Consider the following 12282-nt stretch of genomic DNA (forward strand, 5'->3'; position numbering starts at 1 on the left):
TCCATATAAAGTGAATAGCAATTGATTTGGTGAAGCCAAAATATATTTAATGCTGACGTCTTATATATCAGGATTAACATAAAATTATAATGAAGCTAATTCCCATAATTTGGTCCATTTTAGGCTTTCAAATTGGGCCTTTACAAGGAACATTTAAAGGCACATTTATGTAAAAAAAATTAATCTCACAGCTATCAAATATTTCAGTAAAATAAAAATTATATGTTTCTGCACAAGCACACCCGCTTCCAATCCACTTCTTATTTTTCAGAGATGAGAAACATGTCAAGACATCTTGCTCAAATGAGTCATTGCAAAAGCCTGTCCGTGGAGGATTGCAAAATCCCGTTAAATCTGGATCACTTTTGCACTTTGTGTTGCTGTTGGATGGCTCTCTCCTATTCACTTCTTCCCCCTCACCAGATGAGATTTTCATGCAAAGGAAACCACACTGGGCCTTCTGGACTCTAAACAAACCCTGGGAATCTTTGACCTGCTTCGCACAAAGGATCGAACGGCAAAGAAGAGGAACATTTATAAACAGAGAATTTCAATGTCATTAAGCAACATAACGTGGTAAGTAGAAAAATCCCAACAAGCAGACAGGACCATTTAATTATGTTTTAAAGTCTACCTTTTGACCTGCTCCCCTTGACTCCCCTGTTTGATCTATGCTAACCTGGAAGAGCGACATATGCCCATTTCTAGATAAAAAATGCACGCACAGTTAAGGTCACGGTTTCCATCGCTTTTTTATCATAGCTAGTAAATAATATGGATGACCTCAGTTATTCACACGGCATCCAATAATCCTGGTTTGTGCGCGTAGCCATCTTGTGAGATTTTTACTCCGCCTCACGTCGAGGGGGAAGGGAGATACACCCATCTAGCTGACGTATACCTCCGAGGCAAAGTGAGGGACAATGGGCGGAGAGAGATCTCGCCAATACATTTTAACCTCCAAAAGAATAAAAACTAGTGCGGTCCAAAAAAATTCACCCCCCTCAGTGTTGTCATGGAGATATGACCTAAACATACAGACTAAAATGGTTTTGTGGACCAGGCTGTAAATAGGTTTAATAAGACTTTGAAGACGGCCTGTCTAACAAGTGGTACCACCCCCCGTGGCCCTTCCGGTCTACTACAGTTTTGGTCACTTCCTTATTGGATGCTGGTAAAAATCGCTGAGGTTGGGGCTTGTTTTTTATGAACCAAAAGGCTAAATTTAAAATGTTGAACTTTTCCTCTAAAAAACAAACAGATGTTATTTCTGTTTAGAAAAACAGGCAGAAATATGAGTGATATTTCTGAGTTTGCAAACTCCCATACCCACGCTCTCCAGCTGTTAAGAGCTCATTGCCGGTGTTTGTGGAGAGGTAAAGCCCGACTTAAGCACCAGCCCAGTCACCTTCCCTCTCGGTGCCCTTGGCCTCTTGCTAAACCAGCTCTTCTCGTTCACTCCTTTTGTCTGCGTGTCAAAACGGGACCAAATGTTTTTCTTTTTCCCCCTGCTGCTAAGCAACCTGGGGGATTCAGAGAGCTGCAAAGGATTGCACTCTTAATCCAAACTTTGAGTTTTGCAGAGTCAGCTGGTTCGTATGCAGTGGTACTGTGCATATCGGTGCCCTGGCACTCAGAGTAACCCCTCTTTCTTTTTCCTGTTTTTTTCTTTTCTTTTCTGAGAGAACCCTTACTAGCTGTACAGTCTGTCGGCGTTATCCTATCATTTAAGAGGTGGAAGTAAGCACAGGCAGTTCCCATCTGGGCCGGAATATGGAAGAGTGACTTTTATTCCAAAAATCCTGAAATTTCATGTGCATTATGGACGTGAAGTGAGTGGATTTCCTGATCAGTGCTGGCAAAAGTCATTTGAAGGGAAAGCAGCAAAAGAGCTTATGAAATTTTCCACAGTTACTAATAGCTCCATCAGCCTCACCAACAGACATCTACTCTATCAGTGGAGCAGATATTCTCAGTTGATACATTTGTTCCAAAACAGATTGTACACAAATTATATCACCATGTGAAATTCAATTTAGCTAGCAACAGTGCTGGTGTCAGTTGTGTAGTAGGATAGTGTGTGCTAATAGAATGTGTGACCTAAAATCTCTTTATACATTAAGTGCAGTTGACTGTCCCAAGAGAGGGATGAACATTAGTGGGGCAAGAAAATTGCTGACTTTATCTCCTCTGCAGGCTTTTTGGCACAGATGGCCCACTCAGTCCTCCAAGACTGGGAGGTCAACTTTTAATTTGGGCTCCAGTGGGGCTAAACACAAGTGCTTAGCTTTGTGTAACTCTTTATTTGCAAGATGCAGCCTAGTCTACAGTCTCCAGTAGCCTTGAAATGTTAAGTACAAGCCTCTACTATTGAATTTAATCATTAAAAAGGTGCAATAGGCTATGTTCCTTTGCATGTGTCAGAGAAGGGAATATTTTGTAAGGTATATTGTCATAACCGATAAACAAACTTTTCTTGCAGGAAAATTGGATCCCTGGAAGACTGTTTAAAGTTGGAGACATACCTGGAAAGTTACTGTTTCACTGTCGTTTACAGCAGCAGGGCCCCAGTGTTTACAAATATATTCTAGTCTTACATTTTATTACGGGCATCTCAAGTTTTTGGTGATAGAATTATTCAGGACCAAGAATTACATAGAGTAAGTTTTTTTCTTTTTTTCCAAATTAACTGCAGGCTCTGCTTATGTAAACAAATCCCCGTTCTCTGAAACTGCTAGTGCACCTTTAATGTGTGCCTTTGATCATTGATAGTGACCATTTAATGACACTGAAAAAATAATGACAGCTCACAGGGAATATGATGCCAAGATAGGAAATCTTTTATTACAGAGAAAAAAAACTTTTTTTCCAAAATATAGAAATCTGTACAACTTCCGCACAATCAATTTACATGAACTGTACACATTTACAGCAGTTCATCACAACATACCCAAGGAAAAGCAACTGAACACAATAAAGATGTACTGACATGAGATCACAAGAGAGACAGCTTTTCTTCTTGGGTAAGCTCGGATTTTTTTGTCTATTTTCTGGTTTTGTAGGTAAATAGAAAACGAAAAAGAAAAAAAATGAAGAAGCAAAAGCAAAATAAAAAAAAATTAAAACAAAGGATACGTCTACACTTACAGATCATGGAAACTAATATATATTTTTTTTACCAAAACAACTTTGGTCCTTGCCAACACTCCCATCACAAATGGCTTCACTTACGAAAAGCGTTATGTTAAAAGATGAAATACAAAAAAGGAATACATCTAAAAACACCTTAGGATAGCAATTATTGGCACTTCCCATGTGTAATGTTATGCACTCTACCATTTGTTGTACAGTTACAATACATTCTACAATATGTAAAACACCTCAAATGTGAAAGTGGCAATAATTCAACTAATCAATGACAATTTTTGACGACAACAACAACAACAAAACTGCTGTTCTCTTCCCGTTTCATGTCTTAACATGCACAACTTTTTCACAAGGGGTTTTATTGAATGTCCCGAGGCCTGAGTTTGGCAATACATTCCAGGAGAGACGACTCGCGTCCCAAAAGAAACAAGTCCCACAACTTCAACTTGACATATTTAGTGCATTTTATGTGCTATTTTACCTCTTGACTACTCAAAGCACTCTTATGACAATTCTGTAACCTATGTGCGCACAAGTTGAATGGATGCCATTTAGTTAATCAATATTACTGAGGGACTTAAACCATTTCAGGTGGTGGTAGTATAGTTGAGAAGGTGTCAAAGGGGATTTGGGTTTAATTTTTTTTTTTTTTTTTTAAATCGCTAAAAACAAGGTCTGTTAAAAGTGGGTTAGATCACCAGACTAAAAAAAAAAAATCCTTTTTATAAAGGAGGAAATGGGGATGGCAGAGTGGAAGGATGAGAAAATCTACAAGTGTGACCATAAAATACATTTAGAGAAGTGAGACAAAATATAAACCAATCTCAAAAACATCTTGTCCCATGACGTTTGGAGAAGCTCGATTTTAAAACTGGTGTCCACCATGGTAAAAACCAAAAGCTCTGGGTGTACGTCCCAGCGAGCTCCTCTCCCATCTAGCCAACATGGAATCACTGCTTTTCACAGATAGCTGAAGGGAGTATCAGCAGAGAGCTAGGGGAGGGAGGGAGGTTTGCAGTGCGTCAAAGGCTATAGCTCTATTACCCATGATCCTCTCAGGCTTAGGGGAGCTTAAACACCCATAGGTTCTGGTGGTGAGCAGAGAACCAGCCTGCCACCACAGATTTGGCCAGCGGCTGAGACCCGAGCAACATCCGAAGCTTCACCCCAGCATCTGTTCACCACTCAGCCCCCAGAACCAGGTGGAAAGAAGGGAGGGGATGAAGGGTGGGTACGTCAGACAGCCATCACCATCCTTTCATATGCATGTAAACAAAGGCGCTACTCAAACTCCGTATAATCACGTGCAGCGCTATCCAGTGAGATGAAAAACAGAAAACAATGGCCCAGTACCCTCAATTTTTCTTCATCTTTGATCCATGCGTTTCCTCGTCTCTCACTAGCTCCCCCCTTTTAGTGCAGCTCGAGTACGCCAAGCGCGTGTGCTGGTTTTCATTTTATTTTATCCATCACTGCTATAGGGGGTTGTTGAAAGGGTTCTGGTCAGGTCAGGGGATGTTGAATGAGTCCAGAGGGGAGGGGGGCTGGAGGGATTTTAGCTGCCCTGGACACAAAGAGTCCGGCCCTGGCCCCCCTCCCACCTCTCTCACACCAGCTTCCCCGTCCCTGCCTTCCTTACCCAGCTCCCCATAGTGACGGATGATGATATGTGTCACATTAAGTCTACCTGCATTTACAGGGGGTCAGCTAGCAGCATGCTGGCTTTGCTTTCAGGCTGAACGGGAGGTCTGAGCCGATATGTGGCACTTGAGGCACTCTAACCCCCAACACTGTGAGGGGGGAGGGGGGTTTGAAGCTGCCAAGCTGGAAATGGGACACCTTCATCAAGGGTCCGGGCAGCACGATATTAGTTAAGAAATCCAAATGGCTCCTAATTCATGACGATGAGGTCTCTGTAAGGCAATGCACCTCCAATGCACACAAAGGGAAAAGTCTCTCTCTCTGCTACAAGACCTTGGAAATAGCTAATGGAAATGGAAACAAGGCCGACAAGGCCCAGTGTTTGTTTTTAAATTCAAAGTCAAAACCTATCTCTGAACAGTCAGTGCTCCAGACCTCCCTTTGGCCAAAGTCTCATACAGTCATCACTTAGTCCAGACCTTTCAAACTTTTTTTTTCCTCTTTCTTTCTATCGGAAACACAAATCACCACCTGTGTGTCTGAGGGAAAACAGCTTAGCTCGGCATCCTGCCAGAGAGAACAGTGCCATATGAACGGATGACAGAATGTTTCTAAACATACCACCAAAAATACTCCCCACCTTAAATCAACAGCTCTGAAATGTTCACAAATACAGTGTAAAAAAAAAAAAATCCAGAGTGTCACACTCCTGAATTAATAGACAAGAGTTAGTCTATCCCTAACGTGGGAGCTACAGTATGAACAAACGGCGTAAAATGAGGAGGGCAATAAAAACGGTGTGAAAAGATGACATTCGAATGGATGGAATGCAGGCGATTTCTCTAAAAAGTACACATCCCACACAATCTAACGTCAAAGTGCATTCAATGTCAACTCTTTAACAGGGGCACATCATGATCAAAATTTTGGGTAAAATAGCCCACCCCCCCGCACCCTTTGCTACACTTAAAATTTTGGTGATGCAGGAGATGACATAAAGTGTTGAAAGGAAATAGGGGGCAAACAACTGAACAACACAGGAACTTGATTGTGAATTCAAACAACATTCATCAACTTAGGGGAGGGGGGAGGAGACTGATCCCCTGCCCTCCCCCGGAAAGCTACACATACATGGGTGATGGGAGGGCGACAGTGCAACAGGACACGCTGGTATCCACAGGTAACAGGTGTCGCAACACATTCCACTAACACTTAACACACAGGCCGAGATGATAGCGCTGTTCTGAAGCTCGGTGGCGATGGTAAAAAGCAGGAGGGGGAAGGTTCAGACGAGAGCTCTTTTTTTCCCCCTCTATAGCTACAAGATAAAGAAACTAGTTCCCTGTGGTCCAAAGGGGTTTTTTAAATATAGAAAATAGAGATGCTATCATTGGGTGTTTCTTTACCTTGAGCTTGGATTGTGAAAGTCTCAGTCTAAACCTCATCTTCCACCCTCAACCAGCAAACAAAACAAATGGAACAAAAAACAACAAATTGAATAACCTCTGGATCTTTAAATTCAAGGTAAAAACTTTTTACAATTTAGGTTTCTGCAGTTATGTGGTGGCGTGTTGAACATGTACCCATAGTGACCACAAGTAAGAAAAGTGCAGTGAATGACAGCTCCTTCAAAGATGGAGAAGATCACCATGATGCTTACAGTTGAGGGAGGGGTGGGGGGTGGGGTTTAGATGGTCTCCATGGGGGTTCCTGGTTGGTTGGTTTAGCTGCCCCAACAGATCCATTTCCACAAAAAGCCTCTCCAAAAAAAGTGCCCAACTGAACCAATGACAACAGAACGGATGAAAAATGGGGGAGAGCGGGTCAAAAAATATCAGAACCTATAAGGTTTCCATCACCTGGACGATAGGCCACATCCTCTGTTTTTTTTTTTTTTTTTTTTGCTTTTTTAATCTTCACCATTTCATTTCATATTCTTAGCTTTAAAAAGGCTCACCCTGGTCTGGTCGTTATGATCTGACCACCAGCCGTGGCGTGACCCTGAACAACAAAAGTAGGCCGGGGGTGGGGGGTGGGGGGGGAAGGAGGGGGGTTGACGACTGTGCGCCCCTTTAACCGGACACAGTCACCATATTGTAGGATTTGGGGGGACTGGTTCTGCCCATCACCCTCAGTTCCTCCTTGCAGCTGATGTGACTGCCGCTGTTTCCTGAGGAGGAGCTGGCGTTGGGGGACATCATGGGCATCCCTGGGGGGCAGGGCTGCGACTCGTACAGCACGCAGATGGAGCCGTCCTCTCCGATGCGGTAGGACACCTCGAAGGGGTCCACCCACAGCGTCAGCTCCTTGGGCAGCAGAGAGTAGAGCTGAGTGAGGGTCAGGCCGATGCGCTGGGCCGCCTGCCCCACCAGTGGGTCCATCTTGTGGTTGATACGGATGCAGCGGTAGCCTGAGCCTTTGCAGGGCCTGTCTGGGAACCAGTGGTGCGTATATTGCTCTACAGAGAGGGAAGAGAGAGAAGAAAAGAGAGGAAAAGTTTAGCTTCAGTCACGACACAAAACATGTATTTATATAATGCTATTGAGTTTTTTGACACTCCATAAAGTTTTTTTTCCTCAGAAAAATTTAAGTAAACATTTAATAGTTGAGGTAATAACAGTCGCATACTGTGGTGAGCAATCCTTTTGTAGTAATTCATTCATGTGGCTTTGTCTAATACTAAGAGTAAAAGAGAGGAGAACACAAATGCGTCATAATTTGTTCATATGTAATAGTAGGCATAGTAATTATCTACTGCTGCTTAAGTAATCAGTCATTTTTTGGTTGATATTGTATTAATGATTATAAAATACATTTGTTCATTAATTTGAGAACATACATACATCAAACTTTTAGCACTGGTATTTTGTTTTTTACTTTAAATATATTCTATGTTGTTGCTTTTGTTGTTGTTGTTGTTGTTGTTGTGTTGTCCTGCTTGTTGTTTTTTGTATGAGACCGAAGACGAATCTCCACACCGTGGACAATAAAGATTTAACTAACTAACTAACTAACTAATTGAAAAACCATGAAATGCAAATAAATATATTCAATTTAATAAATTAATAAAATAAATTATATGTAAGAAAACAATAGATTAAAATTGCAGGAATATGACGGCATCAGATATTTCTTGGGAAGAGCTGGGTAGATAGGCAGTTGCATTGTAAAGAGTCCTAAACAGGCGTAAAAGACTTGGCTAAGTGGCTGTGTAGTTGAGATCTGCAGTGAACAAGGGTCAAAACGGAGAGCAAACAGACTGTACTTAGTAGGATAAGTTCACATAATTTAATAGACAGCACAACTGGTACTAAAAGATAGGAAATTCACATAAAAAAAGCAATGCTAAGAGAAATGTGATAGAGCATTACCATGTTGTTTTACTATAAATGAATGAAACATGTCCGAGATTAAGAGCACCTTCTTGTAGCATCACTTATGTGCCCGTTGTCCGTCTGTGTACATTTGGAAGGCTTCCAAATGTTAAACAAGAATAGGGTTTAATGATTACTCAAGAGTACATCTTAATCTCATGTTTTACTTCAAATAAATCAACTATATTATGCACAACGCAATCGCATGAACTGCATGGACAAAGGAAAGGATCTGCTGCACTCTTAGAATCGGTTACATGTTGCCACTGTTGATGCACTAGCCGTGCTCTTGTAGTTTTTTTTCTGTGGATGTTTATCAAATACTAGTTTTAGCCTATAGCTCATAAAAAAATAAAAGAACATACTTATTTAAACTTGGGTATCGGGCGTTAGTTGTGTGCAGTAGTGAGAGAAAGGAAAGAAAAACCACCACCACCTGTTACAGGCCTGATAAGCAGCAACCATAAACAGGCGGCCTGGGTATACGTGACAAAACCCAAGGCTGTTTGAATTGCACCATCCCTCCCCTGGCCTGTTGGCGGTGGAATAAAGTCTCCCATGACTGACCCAACAAAAACACCCAAATGTGTCAAAGTCCCAGTCGGCCATCTGGGACTGCGGGCTCAGCCTCTTAAAGGGACAGGGACCTATTTTCCTGTTGTTTTTCTCCCCCCCCACACAAACGAACACACTCTCTCTCTCTCTCGTCTCGAGTGAAAGCTTCTAAAGTTCAGTGAAACTAGTGAGTCAGAGTACCGTCACTCGCGTCAGGCATTTTGAGTGGTAAAGATGAGAGGAAAAGTAGACGGTTGTTGACTGTCGAGATATATGGCTCGGCCTCATTCTTTCCTTGGGAGTTCAATTTTGGCACATAAAAAAAAAGACTTCCTTATTGTTTTTCTAGCAAAGCTGAATAGTTTTAAATCTTTTTGTTGTTCCGATTTATTCAATTACCAATGATCTACTTAAGGGGAAATCCTATTTAGACTGACGTAGCTCATCTTTATTGAATTCCTATTGAAGCTACATCCATTGTGACAAGTAAAAGAAAAAGTGGTAAGTGAAGTAGGCCAGCATTCAAGTGGAGGCCCCAGAGGCCACCTGTATGCAAAGCCCCACACATCTTATCACAGAAGGCTGTATACTGTTGAGCTAATGGAGGGCCTGGCACAGACGAAAGACTAGGAGCTGGATGATCTTTCAGCAACAAAAAGGCAACTATACCTACAAACTGTGGAGCAGCTGCGAAAGAAAGAAAGAAAGAAAGAAAGAAAGAAAGAAAGAAAGAAAGAAAGAAAGAAAGAAAGAAAGAAAGAAAGAAAGAAAGAAAGAAAGAAAGAAAGAAAGAAAGAATCAGCTCAGCGGGCCTATTCTTAAAAACGAGGGCAGAAAGAGGGAGGGGGATAGCAGGCAGACGAGTGCTGTGCTTAACTTAAATAGTTTAACGCAACTCGGTTGTTTATTCACTGTGGCTGACCTCGAAACACCACAAAGGGATGTTGGGTATTTTCCAGCCTAGGCCGCTTTTCTGGAAAATCTTTAAAAAAAGAATTTAGAGAGAAAAAAAATCAATCTGAACCGAAATCCTGCTCAATGCAAATTGCGCAACTATCATGGTTTCAATCTGGTCACTGGTGGCACTAATCATTTCTCCACTTCCCGTCACTCAGCACAAACAAGAGGAGGAGCCATGGCTGCTCTGCTTCCCAGCACACAGACACAATAGCGGGTGATTGGGATGTTTTCCGAGCACAAAAGAGCTCTGGCTGGCTTAGTTTAGTAGCACCAGGGCCCTGCGGGGTACCACCACACACACACGCTACCGTTTCCATTCATTCCAATATTTTACATTTTAACTTACACATTTTTTTTTACTTTGCCTCAGTGGATTTCCCCTCCATTTCCTCCCTGATTATGCGGTGTTGCCTCCATCTTTACAGCCTTCCTATAGGCGCACAGCAAAACGCCCCCTCCCCCTCTTTACAGGCCTCACAGCCCACTCTGCTAAACTTTTGTCTGTTTACAAACAGCTGTCCAACTGGGCTTCCATTGGCATATTTTTCTTCAATTACCTCAAAGGGAAAATCAAAACGCCAATTGTTAAAGAACACACACTAGAAATCAATATCTTAGACAATTAAAATATCACAATTCTTTGGATATGGAATTATTCCATTGTTTTTTAATCGTCTTCAAATAAAATATGTTACAGTCTCATTATACATGCTATGATTGAGTTAGTTTTGGAAGATAGTGTCTTTGATTGGACATTTTACATTTTTCTGGTGATAAAGCAAAAACCTTGTTTTTTTTTTACGAAAGCGAGCTGATTATGTAGGAAATGTAGGTCATCTGCTGTTATGGGCTTGGTGGATGGGGAGCGGGAGGCAGATGTACTGCAGCTTTAGAGCCGTGAGACTGGAATGTGTTTACAGCAGGAAATGAGACACAACCCCCCCACCAGAGCAGCACTTAAAAGCCCACTCATAATGCTCAATAGGCCTGCAGTGTAGGTTAACCTATGAGGCTTTGTGAAGCGTGATTTCCATGGAAATAAACCATGATCTGAAAGAGATTTGCATTCACTGCCAATACAGAATGTGTTGTTTTTGTTGTCATTCAAATTAATTAAATCATATGGTGGACCACCGTGTGACTATATATCCCAAAAACATAAGCTACCTGCCATATTGTGTGCAACAAAGTATATAGCCTAACCCATTACCTAAAACAAACTGCTTTGTTTTTTTTTCTAGATCGGGGTATTAAGTAAACAAAAAATAAAAAAATAAACGATTTATTTATTTCTACAGCACGGACTGGCGGGTTTTCGCCAATAACCAATGCATTACGTAATTGAGCGGCCTCGACCCACACACACTAGGGGCTGTTTTCCTCAGTTCTGCGAGAGCTTCCATCGACCGCGGCGCACTTCCTTGTTTAACGCAAGCGTCTCTTTGCAGCCCCCACCCCCTTGTTATACTCTTCTTCCAAACAAAGTAACTAATCCAATCGCATGATTTTGTGTATCAGTTGACGAAAAATTGTCGATTGTATCAATGTAATCGTCGACGAAACATCTCAGATGCCTCACTGTGTTTATGCTGGGTGTTTTTTTTCTTTTTTTTCTCGACGTGCGCAAACAGTGGTGCGCGGTGGTAGCGCTGATAGCGATAGCCTACTTGGGGGAGAACAAAGAAAAGCTTCTTCTGAATCGTTCTCAAACCCATTGAAAGCCGAATTTCCCCGAGTATCACTTAATACAAAACACACACTTAAGATGTGACACTCGAGCCGTTTCAAAATTGGTGTTTTGTGAGCCCAAAGAAGATAATTTTCAGTTTTTTCTTACCTGCCAAAATGTCCGTTAAGCTTTGGGTGAATGTTTGGACCTGTCGGTCGTTTACGTGTCCTTTAACCCGCAGAAATCTCGTCAGAAATCCGACGGCGGCGGTAATCTCTGGCTTCATCGTTCCCCGAGCACAAAGGGTATGCATTGAGAAAGGCAACGGTGACGGTCCGTGAGCGCGTGTTGTTTTCGTCTACGTGGTCGTCCGATCTTTCGTCTCTGCTGATAGCTGAGGTCCTTGTATGTTGTTGGCGCTTGTGTTGCTTCTCTTGGCATTTATTTCTCGATGTAGAGGTCTGTTTTTTCTCGGGTGGGACTCCGTTTGAGGATGGCTAAGTGCTTTGAAGTAGACGCCTGTTGTTTGTAAATACACACGGTGTGGGGGGAGGTTCCCTCTTGGTGCCACGTCTGACTGACCCTCCCAGGTAATTTCCTCGTCCGCAGTGAGGCTGTCTGTGTGGGGGAGCGGGATTTTATAGAGCCCCCTCCCCTCCACCACGGCGACGTCACAAGCTGCTACAGCAACAACAGCTGACCAATCCCAACGCGGCCACAGTCTGACGAGCAACATATAGGAGGAGGGAGTGCAACGTCACGTCACCGCTCTGAAAATAAACAGAGGCACACAGCATGAAACCGTGCTGCCTTCACTGGCAGTCGGAAATACGGGCCTCGGACACATGAGCAGAAGACAAAGGCAAACGAAAACAAAGAAGAAAAAAACATAGGCATATGATCTTGGTTGAAGAAGTTGGAATCTGCAGCAGCAAA

At 42.4% G+C, this 12282-nt stretch overlaps 1 protein-coding gene across 1 annotated transcript; it reads right to left on the bottom strand.

Annotated features, from left to right (window-relative positions):
* Positions 1-2817: 2817 nt before the first annotated feature.
* On the bottom strand, positions 2818-11945 carry btg1 (B-cell translocation gene 1, anti-proliferative). The gene is made up of 2 exons (XM_080051263.1): positions 11515-11945; positions 2818-7246 (listed from the first exon to the last, which is right to left on the bottom strand). Exons 1-2 carry the CDS (start codon positions 11657-11659, stop codon positions 6861-6863), a joined length of 531 nt encoding a protein of 176 aa, XP_079907389.1. The 5' UTR covers positions 11660-11945; the 3' UTR covers positions 2818-6860.
* Positions 11946-12282: the final 337 nt, after the last annotated feature.

The sequence above is a fragment of the Ammodytes marinus genome (genome assembly GCF_949987685.1).
Source record: "Ammodytes marinus genome assembly, chromosome: 22".
In the NCBI taxonomy this organism is placed as follows: domain Eukaryota; kingdom Metazoa; phylum Chordata; class Actinopteri; order Uranoscopiformes; family Ammodytidae; genus Ammodytes; species Ammodytes marinus.